The sequence below is a fragment of the Alosa sapidissima genome, chromosome 1 (assembly GCF_018492685.1).
Source record: "Alosa sapidissima isolate fAloSap1 chromosome 1, fAloSap1.pri, whole genome shotgun sequence".
In the NCBI taxonomy this organism is placed as follows: Eukaryota; Metazoa; Chordata; class Actinopteri; order Clupeiformes; family Clupeidae; genus Alosa; species Alosa sapidissima.
In genome coordinates this window covers 2,000,819-2,019,842 of record NC_055957.1, presented here as the reverse complement: position 1 = coordinate 2,019,842, position 19,024 = coordinate 2,000,819, and the positions used below count along the sequence as shown (strand labels likewise).

The window sequence follows — 19,024 nt, the reverse complement described above, 5'->3', positions numbered from 1 at the left end:
AGTTCTGCCTCGAATAAGCCTACCCCAAATAAATACCTGTGCTTTGCGAAGCCTAAGTAAATAGCAGACCCCGGACATAATGTAGGATTTACGGAAAGTATGCAATCATACGATGTTGGACGCCTGGCGATGCTGGCCGTCTACTGTGCCTCTGACTCCGCTGCCTCATTTGGATGGTAGCCTAACAGGTGAGCGCGAAGATTGGATATCGTATATGCAGACTACACTCTCTTTAACGTTACTTTACCATCTGTGGTGTACAACCCAAAGTATTTCCAGACACCACATTTTAGATGAGTTGGGGACGTAATTGTCCGCTCATGCTGGCAAACAATAAAATAAAAAACAAACTAATCATAGACTGTAAAAATGTGCTACACATGGCACTAAAAACCGAATAGTTTATTTATAGTTCGACTACGGATATTTCACGTCATGTTCGAATGCATATTTGCAGCAGCAGGACGTCAGGCAGACCGCTTTTAGTTAGAGCCGCTGTTATCCAATGAAATTAAGTTGCGCTTCAGGGCGACTCCACTGGACTCCACGCGCGTTCCCGAGCAACTTTTTCTTCTTCTTGTTACGTGGCAAGCAAAGTATGTGTATTATCGCCACCCTCTTACTGGAGGACAACTCTCTTTTTACAGAATATCCAATAAAAATCGACGTTGGTTCATGCGTCATTTCCAGCTTTAGAACTTGGCACATGGTCAGAGCCGACTGGCGCTGGATCCGAGCCCCAGAGTCGGTCTCAATTGGTGTACTTACGTGAGTACACTTTCGTGTAGTACACTATGTGCACTGTGTGCTTACTGGCGGAGTGCGCAAATTTTAACAAAATAGTATTGTCTCATATCAAACACTAACTCCGTGCACTTCACGGAAATGACGATCGCAAACATTTTAACATAACTTTATTGGCGTCCTCAACTCGACAGTGACATGGTCATACTGTGTCAAAACATGAACCGTTTATGTTATAATTTGCTTGTACCTCCGTAAAGTCTGTTTTCCACTGCTGCTGCTTCAGCTTTGTCAACCGCGATTTCCACGAGTTTGAAAACGCTCCCTCCCCTTCCGCTATTTGGCCAAGATGGCGTCCGTTAAGGGCGAAAAGTGTCCAGCGTTGCACACTCAGCTTTTTGACCGTTATGAGTGCACCATCCGGGAACTTGCAGCGCCCTTCGTGTCGTTGGAATTGTCAGTGTGAACACCCTCATGCACTCAAATTAGGTATTGTAAGTGCAGAAGTACGCGATTTGAGACACAGTCCCAGTGTTCAATATGGCGTTGACTATGAATTGGCCGGATTTACTAGCCTAGCCTCTGCCATTCATTTGTATGGAGGGCGGGACTTAGTCACTCTCTCCAGTTATATATAATACCTCCATGGCTATGTCACATCTATGAAACTCCCGCCCTGTGTCCTGATTGGCTGAACCATAAAGTCGGTTGCAGAAATCACTCTCAATGGAAGAGGTCCCAGATGGATGTGAGTGAAGCTAGGCGGAGCTATAGCGGAACGAAATTCATCTGGCTAGGGTAAGGTTAAAGGGGTGGTTCAGGATTTTGTACATAGGACCTCATTTCCAAGTAAGCAAGTGTGATATTTATCAGTGGAGACCGTTTTCAACACGTTTCATCCAGTCCTTCTAATTGCAGAGTTCGCAGGTGCTAGGCTAGCGCAAGTCAACGGTATGTGCTAGCCTGCCACTAAAGACAGTAAAGACTACCCACTCCAAAGTACACCTGAGGCAAATTCCAGACAATCGATGTAAATGTCTGTGTTGATAGAATAGTGTAAGAAATACAACTAACCTTGCATCGCGTTGCAATAGTTATACTTTGGTCCCTAAAGTTGTTAGTAGTCATTTTGCTACTCAGCGGCGGACTGATATTACCAAGGCTACTACTAGGTATCCCCATTGGAGTGCGCTTTACTGTTTACTTTTCGGCGCAGTACTACTAACCGGAGCAAGTATAATTCCGCCGCTGCTAAGAAACTAGTCCCTCAAAATGTAATGCGATCGTTGAAATGCAAGGATAGAATAACGTTAGAAATAACACTGTCAATACAGACATTTACATCGATAGTCTGGCGTTATAATTTATTTGCCTCGGGTGTACTTTGGAGTGGGTAAGACTGTTTTTAGTGGCAGGCTAGCACATACCGTTGACTTGCGCTAGCCTAGCACCTGCGAACTCTGCAATTGACCGATCCCAAGCCCCACCTCCCATTGTCAGTCCCATAGTTACTGTTGCTAAGTCGGACAAGTTTGCAGGAAAGTGTGCGAGAACGCGTGTTCAACATGGGGACGCAGCACCCCCATTTAGCCGAGTGCAACAGTGTATGCTGGATTTCTGGGCGTCAAGTAATATTGATATATTCAAAAAACAGAGGCCAGAAAGGCCTTCCGTATGCGGAAGGACACATTCACAATGTCCGCTGTTATCAACAAGGCGGAACACCACAAAACCAATCCGGTGTTACGGATCTTAATGGGATATGCATGTTAACTGGGGATAAACAATTAACACGTTATCACAAGCAGGTAGTTTACCTTATTTGCTGCAGATGTGACTCTGATTCAATAAACAGGCCTGTGCAAACATATGGTGTTGACGTGCCATAACAAAATCTAACCATATTTCGAGGATTAATTGAAGACGGGACCAAGTGCTGCAGATCCAAGTTCCCACGCAACTTGGGAGAGTGGCTAGCCTATAGGCAGCTCATGTTGGGGAGGTGGAGAGATAGCTTCGCTTCGGTAGGCCGATAGCCTACGTATTATTTTGAATGGCTGCTTTAGAAGGAAGAGTTCAAATAAACATGATACAAGTGTATTGAAAAGAAACCACTAGATCTATCTGAGATTAAACCTACCACGCACGACATATCTGCATGGCAGGCAGACGCTATCAAGAGTAATTGCAGACGTGATTTGTCTTGCATAAGACTTCATCAGTGCCCGCTTAGGCTAAATGTGGGCAAAGTAGTAGGCCTTTGGCGATTTCGAGACTGCATAGCCTATACAGCAAAGCATAGTTTTGAATCGGCACATGATTTGATCTTTAGAAGACATTGGCTATCTCTCGTTCATCCATCAATAATGCATCGCAGTATGATATTGCGTTTGTTGAAAAAATGATCGTTAGCTTATTTCTTTGAACAGTCTTCTATCCCAAGTTAAACATGGCAAGGTACCCTGTGCCTAAACGCTGAAAGTATTCTTGTTGTGTGTAAGGCGATACGTGATTGAGTATGAGTATGAGTGTGCGAGTTCAGTTCCTGCAAGGTAGGTATCATTTTTTGCGTAGGCTTATATTGTCGTTTTAACAGTGGAAACCAGGTTTAGTTATGTTTTTGTGTGTAGTTATGAACACAAATAAAGGGAAAATTTTCGTACACACTCAGATTTCTTTACTGAAAAGTAGCAGCCTATCCAAAGTTATGCAAAGTTAGGCCTGTGTGTGGTAGCGCTTCACACGGTCAGGATATCGGATGTCACTTCTACAAGCACCCCAGGCATATATTTGAACCTTTTTGAGCTCTTTAGTTATTTAGTCACTTAGTCTACTTGCAAAAGAAGCATTATAGCATTCGCATAACCGGCGTACAGAATGGACACTAGAAAATTCAAAATTGACCGAGGTCCTCCGAAGTCCTCATTGTGACATGGTAAAAAGGGGCGGGGCTTGGGATTGGTCAATTAGAACGACTGGATGAAACGTGTTGAAAACGGTCTCCACTGATAAATATCACACTTGCTTACTTGGAAATGAGGTCCTATGTCCAAAATCCTAAACCACCCCTTTAAGTGCGTATGGCCGGTGCGCACATGTTATTTTATTTTTTGAGTCACATCCAGGGATAGTGGGGGTCGCCAGTCTCTGGCACGGTTATTTTGGGGGTCGCGGGTTGAAAAGTTTAGGAACCCCTGTTTTAAAGGATGTCTGATGCAATGAGTAATATTTAATGGAAAGTAAAGCAAAGACAGCCTACCACTACTCGCCTTGTTCAAGGTGAACTTGCAAGCGGTTACAAAGCCAAGCGTAACATTAGTCTGTGACATTCTATCAACCACCACGCCATCTTGTGAAACAAACGCTTGCTATTGCGAGATAAGTGCGCGTTTCTAGGCTTCAACTAGTAATATCTAAATAAAGCTTTGGGTGGGTGTTGGGTGTTTTGTAGCCAGAAATGCTAACAGAATGTTACCTTCGTTTGGTTAGCTTGTTTGGGCGCTTGTCCAGTACTGTGCAGGCGGCTACAGGTGAAGATGATTAGTGATGGCGCATTCCTCCCGTGGTAAGGACATTGCGACCTTACTAATAAAGTCCCAGTAGCAGACACATTCATATCATGAGCTTTTGATTTGGAAAATTAGTGTAACTGACCTTAATATCTTACTATGTCCATCATTTTAGCTACAACAGCATCGTGCCTGTACGCACCCCCACGTGACCGTTACGTCAGACGTTCTATCATTTCCTGTTTGAACATTCTGCTGGACAACCACACAGTTTCCCGAACAATATCGCTTCTGAAAATATTTCAAGACATGCTAAACGGCCTGTATTCGATTTGTACGGTGTTACTCCTGGTACAAAAATAATATACATTTACACGGATATTTTTTCAAGTGAGATCTTTGTCATTTAATCAGCAGTGCGACTGTTTCTGCTCAGTTATTTAGCTAACTTTAGCTAGGCTGTGTCATTCTAATGGTCCAGGGCTGCTGACAAGCGCAAGTCAGCTTCCAAAACAGCAACAAGTAACGGAACAACCATTGAAATCGCTCGTGGTTACGTGGCAGTTTAGCAAAGGAACAGATTGCAAACAGACTCTTCATTACATTTTCTTCCTGTACCGCCTTGCTTGGCCAGCAGGACCCTACAACAACTACACGAAGAGGAGACTGCTATTCCCTGGAGCTGGTGTAGGCTCTGGCTGGCTACGTTGTGATGAGGATAGCCTAGCGCTGGAGTATTTTTTTTAACACGCTGTCCCGATGGCTGTCCGTTGGCTATGCAAGTAAGCGCACCTCATTATTATGTAATGTCTTGTACTTGGCTGTCCGAATGCAAATAAACAGACACCGTAGTAGTAAGGCTGTTGGGGGTAACGTTTCTAGGCTAACCTACATCGTCAGTGTCCTTAAGGAGGGTTCAGTGAATCTCAGATAACGGTAGATTCTTTTGTGTAGCAGCTAAGTAACCGGTGGACAGCCCCTCTCCCAAGAGCAGTGGCTGTCAAGCAGGATAATCTGTCACTGTACCTCCATCAAAGCGGATTATATTGAGCGATTTGGGAGAATGCACGTGTGCGTTATCTGACTGTGTCAGAACAGTATTCTGTGTTCTTAGCACTGCTGTCATGCCTGGATTCAGGACATCTCGCCTCGGATACGGCTGTCTTGAGTGGTGAACATGCCCCCAGCCTAACATTACTGCCACCGTGGCCTGCCTTTGGTGGCTGCTACCTCTGACAGGAGCTGTCGTCACTAATAACATCCGTTGGGCGAAGTGGTGCTTTGGAAGGGAGTATTTTTTGCCTATGATGGGTAGCGACAGAGGCAGAGACCCCCTCCCGTCGAGATGGTCTCCCCACTATCAGGCGGCGGGCGGGAGGGAGGTAGGGGAGGGGCGGCATTGCAGTTCAGTGTGTGAGAAGCGCGAGTGTGTATGAGGTGAATACGCTGGCGGAGGCAGTCTCGCGAAGGTAGCGCAAATCTCCGAACTCTGTGCTCCTCCAGTATCTGAGTGACACATCGGAACTGCTGAATCCGTTTTTCTACTTAGCTGATGGAAACAGACCTCCGCAGAAATGTGCGCGAATGTCTTTCGCGTTTTGAAAAGGTGAGAAATATCCTGCGCATCTCGAAAGGTGGTGAGACATTGCGAGCGCGCTTGCTGGCGAAGAGCGGAACGGCCCTGGAGCCTTTTTGTCGCGGTAGAATGCTACTGCCCCTGGCAGAAAGCCCGTTAACGAGGAGGCGATATCGCGAGTGTAACGTCTTTGGGCGAACATGCATGCGTCTGTTGATCGCTAACGCGGAAACTGGGTGTTGGCATCGAGGCTGCATGCCTACCGCATTTTTACTGAAACACAATCTCGCTTCAGTGCCAGACTAACGAGATCTAGCAGAACATTCCATTGCTGACAGAGCTGTTCTGTCTTGTAATAGTTGCGTTTCTCAGAATTGGAGGCCAAACTGGTGTGTTGTGTTGTGTAGATCCTAGTTTCTCCATATCGGCCATATCAGGCGCAAGGCGATGTGTTCTGTCATATGCTGGCTGATGTGGGCGGGGGGGCGCGTCCATGAGCCGATGGTGCTGTCGTTTGACCCCCACGTGCCCCATCTGGCGCTGGGTGGGTTGGGCTGGTGGTGATGGTCGGACGCCAGGGGCAGTGAAGGAGGCTGTCCGCTGAAGCTCGTGTGGCGGGCATCTGTAATCGGAGGCCCCTGTTATGTGCCCGCTGAGCTCACTAGCTGCACCTCCTACCAGCTGGGCATCTCTGACTTCTCCACGGCATCTGGAGAGCGCCAGGGGCATCGCCAGCATTCCACTGTCCACTGGGGGAGGGAGGGAGGGGTGTGGGGAGGGAGAGGTGTGGGGAGGGAGAGAGAGAGAGATAAAAAAGAGGAGGAGGAGAGAGAGAGGAGAAGAGAGAGAGAGAGAGAGAGGGAGAGAGATAAAAAGAGGAGGAGGAGAGAGAGAGAGACAGAGAGAGAGAAAAAAGGTAAACATGTGTGTTGCCAGAAGAGCAGCTGGAAGGTGTGGCTAGCGTATGAGTCACAGCCTTGTCCCCCTCCACCTCACAGCTGGCCAAGTAGCCCCCCAAAGCAAAGCCAACCCACATCACCTAGGCAACCAAACACAATGAGCTGGCATTCAGATCCTAGGTTCTCAGTGGCAGAGATCAAAGGCTGCTATTTTAGAGATTTTGTACATTGAGAGTCTTCCATAAATAGATCACAAGCACACAATACTTCAGATATTTTCACTTTTGGATTATTTTGAGAGATAGTGACAATGTCTGTTGTGTTTGCAATTCCAGAGAAGGTGTTTGCAGGTGAATTAAACCAGCGTGGACAGTGAAGTGTTTATGGATCTGCTCTTGCTCTGGGTGGGATCTGAGCAGCTATGAGGTCCACACGTCTGTCATGTCTGGCGGTATACAGGCCTTTAAGAGAGCCACAGCTGGACACACACACACACCCTGACCAGTAGGCCACAGCTGGACATGCCAGTACAGTATACAGCCCTTTGGGGGGCAGCCATGGCCTACTGATCAGGGTGTGTGTGTGTGTGCGTGCGTGTGTGTGTGTGTGTGTGTGTGTGTGTGTGTGTGTGTGTTGGGGCAGCCGTGGCCTACTGGTTAGGGCAGGGGTGGGCAAACTTTTTGGCTCAAGGGCCACATTGGGTTTTGAAAATTGGCTGGCGGGCCACACAATCCCCACCCCCCCACGACACACACATAAAAAAATACATTATTTATAGCCTTCATTTAGTATGAAAAATATTTATTTTAAAATATCAATTGCTTAAAAATACTGCTAATTTTTAAGCTGATTTTATGCTGTTTAACAAATGTATAAATTGTGCACTGTCTCTTTAAGACAGTCGCTTTAATTCACGTTTATTTCTCAATGATCTTCTGCCTGCTCCGCTATGGCTAGTGCTGTACCTACGGCTGGGCCCTCAGAGTTTTTAAATGGTCAGTAGTGGGAACTACTGTTGCCTTCATGATTTCCCTTTAAAAGTTTCTTATAAGGAGATATCAATTATCAACAATGACAGCCAGCTGGAACCTGCGGCTCTCTCCCTCTCGTGAGTGCAGACGCGTTCCCAATTAAATGGATCGCATAATGCTCACGTTAGATCTGCTGCAAAGGAGATAACTAAGAGTTAACTTAGTTTAATATGATGTTATCTCTATTTAACATGATGTTTTGACATTGACATTGTAAACGTTCTCTAAGGAGAGTGAAAAGCAGTTTGCAGTAAAGCTAACCAATGTCGTCTCTATCGCAGGAAAAAAAATAGCGAGCAGCCTGATAACCAAATTAAATGCTCAGCGGGCCGGATGAAAGTGCTTGGCGGGCCAGAGTGCCGCTGTAGCAGGCAGCTCACTGTGTCGGGATTAGTGTGTGCTGAGTGTGTTTCACTAATTCACGGATTGGGATAAATGCAGAGACCAAAATCAAAAGAGTATATACTTACTTACTTACTTTAAGAGAGCTACAGCTGGACATGATGTGGGCTAATGACTCCAGATGTTGGGGGGGGGGGGGGGGGTGTGTCATGCAGCATACAGCAGGATGGATGGAGGGAAGCCACAGTGCTGGATTGTATGTAGTTCTACATATGTACACACACACACACACACACACACGCTGTTGTGATGTAGCATAGTCTCCCCTGTGATTGAAGGATTGGGCTGATGGCCAACTGATGGACACACACACACACACACACACACACACACACAAATAGCAGGAACATTACTATTCTGTTTCGCAGGAACAAAACTGTTCTCTTGAACATCACCATTCTCTAAGCAGGTACATCTCTGTTCTATAAACAGGAACATTGCTGTTCTCTAAACAGGTACATCTCTGTTCTCTAAATAGAGAACATCACTTCTCTAAACAGAGAACATCACTGTTCTCTTAACAGGAACATCTCTGTTCTCTAAACAGGTACATCTCTGTTCTCTAAACAGAGAACATCACTGTTCTCTTGAACATTACTTCTCTAAACAGGAACATCGCTGTTCTCTTAACAGGAAGATCTCTACACAAGAATGCCACTGTTCTCTACAGCACAGCAAGAACATCAGCATTCTCTACACAGAAATGTCACAGTTTACTAGAACAGCGATCCCAGTTCTCTTACACAGAGAAGGGAGGGAGGGAGAGGAGAGGAGGGAGAGAGGAGAGGAGAGAGAAAGATACAGAGAGGAGGGGAGGTACAGAGATAGAGAGAGGAATGAGGTCGCTTAAAATATTCATGCGTGACAACTTGTTGGAATAGATGAAGTGAATGCCACAGGTTGTGTGTGTGTGTGTGTGTAGAGGGGTAGAGGGGTGGTGGGGTGGGTTGGACGGCCCTTCAGTGTCTGTGAAGCAGACCAGAGAGAGAAAGAGAGAGACTTTTTTTTTGTCGATCTCCCTGCGGGAAGAGGGTCTGCTCTCTCTGTGGAGGTCCTCCTGGCACTCTGACCAGACCTGTGTGTGTGTGTGTGTGTGTGGGATCTCTCCCATAGATAAATAAATCTATCATCTCTAGCTGAGTGACAGTGGTGCTTCTACAGAGATATCTCAAGCCCTCGCAGGGGTGTGTGTGTGTGTGTGTGTGCGTGTGTGTGTGTGTGTGTGTGTGTGTGTGTGATCTCAGGGGACAGTCTCGAGCCCTGGCAGGGCAGTGGCAGCTTAAGGAGGCTGCGTTCAGATTCTCTGTCCACTTTCTGCTGACCTCCAGATGTGGAAGGAAAATGAATTAATAAGGGCAACACCCGGCAGAGTCTCCAACTGCTCTCGCTCACCTACAGCCTGATGGGACGACAGATGTTGCTAACGTGTGACACGTTGATTAGCTGTTATTTGGCGCAAGGAATTGTGGGCAGGAGATGGAATTTAGCACTTTTAGAGAATCCCAAGAGCTCTCATCACTAAATACTTCCAGGTCATGTCACTGTGACCTTCCTGAGCAAAACAACACAATCCACACGGCCTGAAGACTGCTGTGTCCTCCAGGCAGATCTGCTGGAGAGAAATGGGGCGCTGTGCCTTTAAGAGCCCAGGGAATAGCCCATTGTGACATCACAGGCGTGTGGCTCCTGTTTCTGTGCCCCTGGGGCAGTCTGGCCTTGAAGATAACACACTGGGTCCACACACACACACACACACACACACACACAGATCGTACGCCACTCAGGGAGTTCTAAATACAGGTACGTTCTTAGATGTGTCTGTTTTTGGCGTTTAATAAGAGCTTCTGCTTGTGTGGTGGAAACTGTGTTCATGCAATTGTGACGGGTTTTCATACAAGTCCAGTGTAAAGTACCGAGACCCTGCACGGCATAGCAGCAGGTGTGTGTGTGTGTGTGTGTGTGTCCAATGTAAAGTAGCGTTTTATTCAGTGGCAGCTGTGAGACTGGTCATGGGAGCCTCCTAGTGAGTCATTAAGTGGAATTTACACACATTAAGCTGACTGACGTTACACAATCACATGCACACACACGTTAAGCTGACTGACGTTACACACACATTAAGTTGACTGACGTTACACACACACACACGTTAAGTTGACTGACGTTACACACACGTGTCGTGTGTGTGTGTGTGTAGATATATGTCTACGTGTGTGTGTGTGTGTCTGTCTGTAGATATATCTGAATGAGTCTGAGATGTTTGCTCCTAGTCTAGTCTCGTCTCCTAGTCTCGTCCCCTAGTCTAGATAGATAGATAGATAGATACTTTATTGATCCCAAAGGGGAAATTCACAGTCTAGTCTAGTCCCCTAGTCTCGTCTCCTGGTCTCGTCTCCTAGTCTCGTCTCCTGGTCTAGTCCCCTAGTCTCGTCTCCTAGTCTCGTCTCCTGGTCTAGTCCCCTAGTCTCATCTCCTGGTCTAGTGCCCTAGTCTAGTCCCCTAGTCTTGTCTCCTAGTCTTGTCTCCTGGTCTTGTCTCCTAGTCTCGTCTCCTAGTCTCGTCTCCTGGTCTAGTCTTGTCTCCTAGCCTAGTCCCCTAGTCTCGTCTCCTAGTCTTGTCTCCTGGTCTAGTCCCCTAGTCTTGTCTCCTGGTCTAGTCCCCTAGTCTTGTCTCCTGGTCTAGTCCCCTAGTCTAGATAGATAGATAGATAGATAGATACTTTATTGATCCCAAAGGGGAAAGTCACAGTCTAGTCTAGTGCCCTAGTCTCGTCTCCTAGTCTCGTCTCCTAGTCTAGTGCCCTAGTCTAGTCCCCTAGTCTCGTCTCCTGGTCTAGTCCCCTGGTCTTGTCCCCTAGTCACAGTAGTCCTCTGTAGTTTGTGTTGATTCAGCCAGGAAACGGGAGATGATCAATGGTGTTGTTGTGCAGTTGTGTGTGTTGTCAGAAGGGGTGCTTACTGAGCGTTATGAAACAATATGGTTTGTAGACGCAAACACACACACACACACACACACACAGCAGCACACTTCATATCTACCAGCCTATAACCAGGAGCCTCATCTGTTGCTGCTTATGGCATAACAGTAGCAGCAGCTGTGTGTGTGTGTGTGTGTGTGTGTAGCCACATTTTTAATTGTGAGAGGTTTTTTGTGTGAAGGTGTAAGCACAGTATAATTTGTAGGTGTTGATCTGTGAGGTTTTGGATATGGGTAGACTAGCGTGTTCATATTGTGTGTGTGTGTGTGTGTGTGTGTGTGTGTGTGTGTGTGTGTGTGTGTGTGTGTGTGTGTGTGTGTGTGTGTTGATCGGTGAGGTTTTGGTGAGGTGTTCATATATTTGAAGCACACAGAGGTGTGTGTATTGAGCAGAGCCCTAAGAGACACCACAGGCCCCTAATCTAACACACACACACACATCTAACACACACACACACACACACACACGCATCTCACAACACAGAGCAGTAGTAACGTTAGGGCAGGAGGGGTGACAGGGTGTGGGACTGAGGTGTGTGTGTGTGTGTCATGCCAGGTGAGTAATGTCAGGAGAGTGGTGTGTAGGTGTGTTAGGGCTGTGTGTGTGTGTAAGCGCTGCTTGATTATGACAAAATTCATAATCATGATTAGTTTGGTCAACACACACACCCCTGAACAAAGTGTGTCTAGTGTGGGAACTTGACACCAAAGAGACGGAGTTGGGTTACCAGGGTTACCGAACGGAGAGAGAAGAAAAGAGAGAGGGAGAGAAAGAGAAATGGAGTGAGAGGGTAAAAAGAAAAGAGGGGGCGGTCAGGGCAAGACACACACACACAAACACACACTGCCACCACTGAGGCCTTATTAATGTTTTTGTTTTGTTCCCTTTGTGCCTCTTCTACACTACTCCTCTTCAATCCAGCTTCTGCTACGCTACTAGCATTGTCCAGCTTCTGCTACTCTACTAGCGCTATCCAGCTTCTGCTACGCTACTAGCATTGTCCAGCTTCTGCTACTCTACTAGCGCTATCCAGCTTCTGCTACACTACTAGCATTATCCAGCTTCTGCTACACTACTAGCATTATCCAGCTTCTGCTACTCTACTAGCGCTATCCAGCTTCTGCTACACTACTAGCATTATCCAGCTTCTGCTACACTACTAGCATTATCCAGCTTCTGCTATTCGAATAGCGCTATCTAGCTTCTTCTACGCTACTAGCACTACCCAGCTTCTGCTACACCACTAGCATTATCCAGCTTCTGCTATTCGACTAGCGCTATCCAGCTTCTGCTACTCTACTAGCGCTATCTAGCTTCTGCTACTCTACTAGCATTACCCAGCTTCTGCTACGCTACTAGCGCTATCCAGGTTCAGCTACTCTACTAGCATTATCCAGCTTCTGCTACTCTACTAGCGCTATCCAGCTTCTGCTACACTACTAGCATTATCCAGCTTCTGCTACACTACTAGCATTGTCCAGCTTCTGCTACTCTACTAGCATTATCCAGCTTCTGCTACACTACTAACATTATCCAGCTTCTGTTACTCTACTAGCGCTATCCAGCTTCTGCTACACTACTAGCATTATCCAGCTTCTGCTACTCTACTAGCGCTATCCAGCTTCTGCTACACTATTAGCATTATCCAGCTTCTGCTATTTGACTAGCGCTATCTAGCTTCTGCTACGCTACTAGCACTACCCAGCTTCTGCTACACCACTAGCATTATCCAGCTTCTGCTATTCGACTAGCGCTATCCAGCTTCTGCTACTCTACTAGCGCTATCTAGCTTCTGCTACTCTACTAGCATTACCCAGCTTCTGCTACTCTACTAGCGCTATCCAGCTTCTGCTACTCTACTAGCATTACCCAGCTTCTGCTACGCTACTAGCGCTATCCAGGTTCAGCTACTCTACTAGCGCTACCCAGCTTCTGCTACACTACTAGCATTATCCTGCTTCTGCTACGCTACTAGCGTTATCCAGCTTCTGCTACGCTACTAGCGCTACCCAGCTTCTGCTACTCTACTAGCGTTATCCAGATTCTGCTACACTACTAGCATTATCCTGCTTCTGCTACGCTACTAGCGTTATCCAGCTTCTGCTACGCTACTAGCGCTACCCAGCTTCTGCTACTCTACTAGCGTTATCCAGATTCTGCTACACTACTAGCATTATCCTGCTTCTGCTACGCTACTAGTGCTATCCAGGTTCAGCTACTCTATTAGCGCTACCCAGCTTCTGCTACACTACTAGCATTATCCTGCTTCTGCTACGCTACTAGCGTTATCCAGCTTCTGCTACGCTACTAGCGCTACCCAGCTTCTGCTACTCTACTAGCGTTATCCAGATTCTGCTACACTACTAGCATTATCCTGCTTCTGCTACGCTACTAGCGTTATCCAGCTTCTGCTACGCTACTAGCGCTACCCAGCTTTTGCTACTCTACTAGCGTTATCCAGATTCTGCTACGCTACTAGCGCTATCCAGCTTCTGCTACTCTACTAGCGTTATCCAGCTAGTCTACTAGCGCTATCCAGCTTCTGCTACTCTACTAGCGTTATCAAGCTACTCTACTAGCGTTATCAAGCTACTCTACTAGCGCTATCCAGCTTCTGCTACTCTACTAGCGTTATCAAGCTACTCTACTAGCGCTATCCAGCTACTGGAACGGAACTATTTGCAAATGCTGTCGGCAGTGTATTCATTTGAAAACTGTTGCTTTGTGTTTTAATGTGGATATATATACATATCATGTGGTAAATCTGCAAATATCTGAAAACTACAGTGTAGAAACCCATGTTCCCTTCGTAATTGAACCTGGTCAGTCAGATGTTTCTAGATTCCATGACTTTTATTCCTACTCAGTCTGTGGATTAATGTTTGCTATGCGTGCATGCGTGCGTGCGTGCGTGTTGTCAGGTGGTGATAGCGTGTGATTAAGCTCTAATTCACAGCTCCAGGGTAACAGTCACAAACTCACTCATGTTTCAACCTGAACTGGACAGTCTCTCTTCTCTCCCTCTCTCTCTATCCCCCTGTTACGACCCGGCTCTAAGCCGCAACATAAAGAGGGAGTCTGAACAACAGAGATAACATTAACCAATAAAGTATTTATTTAAAAGTAACCAAAAGCAATGAATAACCATTACCAAAAGATGTCTAGGGGAAAGTAAAAGCATGTATGCAAGTGTGTTCGTGTGTGTGTGTGTATGCAAGTGTGTTCGTGTGGGTGTGTGTGTGCCAAAGTCAGTATGATGTTCCAAGATGGAAAGAAGGTGCCAGTGGGAGAGAGATAACCCAGAGGTGCCTGCAACAGAAAGTGCCCAATGGGAAAGAGAGGACAGCCCCTTAAATACCCACACACCTTCACCAGGTGTGCGTGATTATCCAATTAGACCAGCTATGCCGGCATTGCCCGTGCACTGGCCATGCCAGGCCTGAAGGGGGCACAGGGGGTCGTAACACCCCCCCTCTCTCTCCCTCTACCGATCTCTTCTTTCCTCTCTTCTCTCCTCTCTACCGATCTCTTCTCTCCTCTCTTCCTCTCTTCTCTCCTTCTCTTCTCTTCTTTCTTCTTTGGACAGATTGTAACTGAATGTCACTAATTGCTCTCCTTATCTCCTCCTCCTCTCCTCATCTCCTTCTCTCCTCATCTTCTCCTCTCCTCATCTCCTCATCTCCTTATCTCCTCCTCCTCTCCTCATCTCCTCCTCCTCTCCTCATCTCCTCATCTCCTTCTCTCCTCATCTTCTCCTCTCTCCTCTCCTCTCCTCATCTCATCCCCTCCTCTCCTCTCCCCTCCTCTCCTCTCCTCCTCCTCTCCTCATCTCATCATCTCCTTCTCTCCTCTCCTCCCCTCATCTCCTCCTCTCATCTCCTCCTCTCATCTCCTCTCCTCATCTCCTCCCCTCATCTCCTCTCCCCTCCTCTCCTCTCATCTCATCATCCCCTCCTCTCCTCTCCTCTCCCCTCCTCTCTGTGTGCAGTCTGTTTGGGAAGCCCTTCGATGGTGGGAAGCGTAATATGGACCATGGCCACCCGCCCCACCAGCACCACCCCCACTCCCACCCCCAGGAGCAGCAGTCTCCGCCCCCCCAGCCTGGAGCCTTCCCCTACTTCCCTGGGGGAGGCGGTTTCCCTGGATACGCCGGGGGGGTGAGCTTTTTCCCAGGGTTCCCGGGGTTTCCGGGCGGGGGAGGCGTGTCGCCAGGGCAACAGCACCCCGCGCTGGTGAGGTTGGGGGAGCTGCAGGGAGAGGTGGCGACCCTCGGACCTCACGTGTGCGCCTTCAGTGGCCTGCAGAGTGACCGCGAGTACAAACGCCTGGAGAGGGACCTCACACGCCTGCAACTGGAGGTGGACCAGGTACGCGCACACACACACGCACACACACGCACACACGCACACACACACATGCACGCACGCGCGCACAAACGCCTGGAGAGGGAGCTCACACGCCTGCAGCTGGAGGTGGACCAGGTACACACACACACACACACACACACACGCGCGCGCACACACACACACACACACACACACACACACACACACACACACACACATGCACGCACGCGCGCACAAACGCCTGGAGAGGGAGCTCACACGCCTGCAGCTGAAGGTGGACCAGGAACGCACACGCACACGCACGCACACGCACATGCACATGCACATGCACATGCACATGCACGCACGCACGCACGCACGAGCGAGCACATGCACACAAACGCCTGGAGAGGGAGCTCACACGCCTGCAGCTGGAGGTGGACCAGGTACACACACACACACGCGCACACACACACACACACACACACACACACACACACACACATGCACGCACGCGCGCACAAACGCCTGGAGAGGGAGCTCACACACCTGCAGCTGAAGGTGGACCAGGAACGCACACGCACACACACGCACACGCACATGCACATGCACATGCACATGCACATGCACGCACGCACGAGCGAGCACATGCACACAAACGCCTGGAGAGGGAGCTCACACGCCTGCAGCTGGAGGTGGACCAGGTACACAAACACACACACACACACACACACAAAATATATCTCTTCTGATCTATCTATCTTCATTTGATCAGAAATGTAATGTTTTGCTGCTCTGAAAGCTGTGTGTGTGTGTGTGTGTGTGTGTGTGTGTGTGTGTGTGTGTGTGTGTGTGTGTGTGTGTGTGTGTGTGTGTGTGTGTGTGTGACAGAAAGAGAGAGAGAGAGAGAGAGAGAATGCCAGCCAAACCAATCTGTTGTAGTTATGTAAGGTCATGGCAGAATCAGAATAACAGAGGGAGGTTTTAGGGTGTGTGTGTGCGGGGGGGGGGGGGGTGCAGTGTTTCCCACAGTATTGAATTCCATTTGTGGTGGGAGGTTTGCAGCATTAACTTAATACAACAGTTTTTAACAAATTATCACAGCGTGGTTATGATGCTAACCAGATTTAAGCACAATTTAGTACAACCTGGAAAATCATTGTGTGGTGGTCAGTGTTGATATTGTGGTGGGCCGCCACAAATAAGTCAATGTATGGGAAACACTGGGGTGTATATGTGTGTGTTTATGTGTGGGTGTATATGTATGGTGTATGTATGTATGTGTGTATATATTTATGTGTGTGTGTGGTGCATATACAGCATATTTATATACGCGTGTTATATATATGTGTGTGTGTGTGTGTATGTGTGTGTGGTGCATATACAGCATATTTATATACGTGTGTGTGTGTGTGTGTGTGCAGGTGGAGACAGAGGGCCGTGCAGAGCTGCAGCAGGCCCGTAAGCGCGTGGCGGGGGAGGTGGAGGGGCTCCTGCGGTACCTGGAGGGGAACGCGTCGCACCCGTCCCGCCTGGCCGTGGAGGCGTTGGCCGTGGAGGCCCGCACGCTCCTGCTGACCGGCATCGTGGAGCCGCACCGCGCAGGGCTGCCACCAGGGGGGCGGCGACGAGCTGCTGGAGGCCGTGCAGGACGTGGCCATGAGGCTCGCACAGGTGAGTGCACACACAGGTGGACACTTTTAACCGCCCGCACAGGTGAGGGCACACACAGGTGGACACTTTTAACCGCCCGCACAGGTGAGCACTTTAAATGGGGGGGGCAGGTGAGGGCACTTTAAATGGGGGGGACAGGTGAGGGCACTTTAAATGGGGGGGGGGTGGCAGGTGAGGGCACTTTAAATGGGGGGGGGGGTGGCAGGTGAGGGCACTTTAACTAACTGAGTGCCTTCCTTCCCATGCATTAAGTGCCAAAAACGTAATATTACGTTTTTAGCTCTTTTTTTAAATTACGAAACTAGACACTCTAGAAATACACAGTTTGCACCCACTCAGAGCTTAAAGTCTCACCTTTTAAACGAGCCATTGTATGTTCATAGCTATAACACAGAATATGCTGTGGCTGTACAGAAATCATCAACAATGGTCTAGATTGCTGGCACTCTAGGACAAAGCTCCCGAAAACAGCTTGGCATTCAATGAGTTAAATGGGTGGGGGGGTGGCAGGTGAGGGCACTTTAAACGGGGGGGGGGGGGGGGCAGGTGGGCACTATGGGTGATAGATTATTTACGACTAGCCGTGTCCTTTACCAACTTTACTCACTTCATGTTGTTCAACTCATTGGATAATAAATAAATCGTGCGTGTGTGTACGTGCGTGCGTGCGTGCGTGCGTGTGCGTGTGCGCGTGTGTGTGTGTGTGTGTGCGTGCGTGCATGTGTTTGTGCGTGTGCGTGTGTGTGTGTACGTGCGTGCGTGTGTACGTGCGTGCGCGTGTGTGCGTCTGTGTGTACGTGCGTGCGTGCGTGTGCGTGTGTGTGTGTGTGTGTAGGTAAAGACGGGTGGCAGTGTTCCTCTGCGGAAGGCGCGCTACCGGGCGCTGACGCGTGTGTGTGCGGTGCTGGAGGTGCTGGAGGGGACGTCGCGCGTCCACACACTCCCTCTTCCGCTGGCCAACGAGACGCACGCCGCCGTGCAGGGCATCAACCGGGCCATGGGCGAGCTCTCGGCCGCGCGCTGCCAGCTGGTGGCCCTGCTGATGGGGCTGAGCGGGCGCGACAGCTGTGCCAACCTCGCCCGCTCCCTCACCGAGCTGCAGTTGGAGCTGGACGCACTGGACGTGTCCGGCGACGCCGCCATCCGCAACTACCGCAAGCAGGTGGTGGAGGAGATCAATGGCCTGCTCAAACACCTGGACCTGGAGGAGGAGGGGGACAACACACACAGGTACCACACACACACGGGGGTACCACACACACGCGCACACACACACACACACACACACACACACACAGGTACCACACACACACGGGTACCACACACACACACAGGTACCACACACACACACACACACACACACACACACACACACACACACACACACCACACACACACAGGTACTAGACACACAGACACACACATATACGCACACACAGGTACTACACACACACACACACACACTGTTGCTATTAATTCCAACTAATAAACTACATTAGCCTACGTCTGCTTTGCGTTGTGGAGACACACATTTTAACTACTTTATTTATGTCCGTAATTCATAATAAATGTATTTAAGGACATAAATGTTACAGATACAGAACATTGCTAAGACATGATCCACCAATGTGAGTCTGATGACAATCTCAAACAGCAGATTTATGGATACACACAACACCTTCTTCTCCATATATGGCGACTTCCAATAATGGAGGATATTGTGCAGTATTTGGCAATTTGCTTTGCCCTTGCTTTTGTAGATCATACCGCTTGATAAGCTGTTTTGATGGTCGACAGTAGACACATTGTCAAGATCGTTTTCCAACATGCATCTGTTTGCATTAACGGTGGCAATTACAGCGGGTGTGTGGGCTGGATTTGGGGGAG

The 19,024-nt window shown here is 48.4% G+C and overlaps 2 protein-coding genes across 2 annotated transcripts in view; one reads left to right on the top strand and one right to left on the bottom strand.

The window, feature by feature from the left end:
* Positions 1 to 4,565, bottom strand: part of LOC121705130 (cytochrome c oxidase assembly factor 8) — a 14,514-nt gene extending 9,949 nt beyond the window's left edge. The window contains exon 1 of the mRNA XM_042085937.1: positions 4,220 to 4,565. Within this exon, the coding sequence (XP_041941871.1) occupies positions 4,220 to 4,360 (141 nt within the window). The 5' untranslated portion in view covers positions 4,361 to 4,565. The remainder of the gene's footprint in view (positions 1 to 4,219) is intronic.
* The window catches only part of bag5 (BCL2 associated athanogene 5), a 17,089-nt gene continuing 1,924 nt past the window's right edge, over positions 3,860 to 19,024 (top strand). The window contains 6 exon segments of the mRNA XM_042085819.1: positions 3,860 to 4,023; positions 4,891 to 5,035; positions 15,127 to 15,505; positions 16,888 to 17,084; positions 17,086 to 17,137; positions 17,973 to 18,367. Coding sequence (XP_041941753.1) covers positions 5,013 to 5,035; positions 15,127 to 15,505; positions 16,888 to 17,084; positions 17,086 to 17,137; positions 17,973 to 18,367 — 1,046 coding nt within the window. The 5' untranslated portion in view covers positions 3,860 to 4,023; positions 4,891 to 5,012.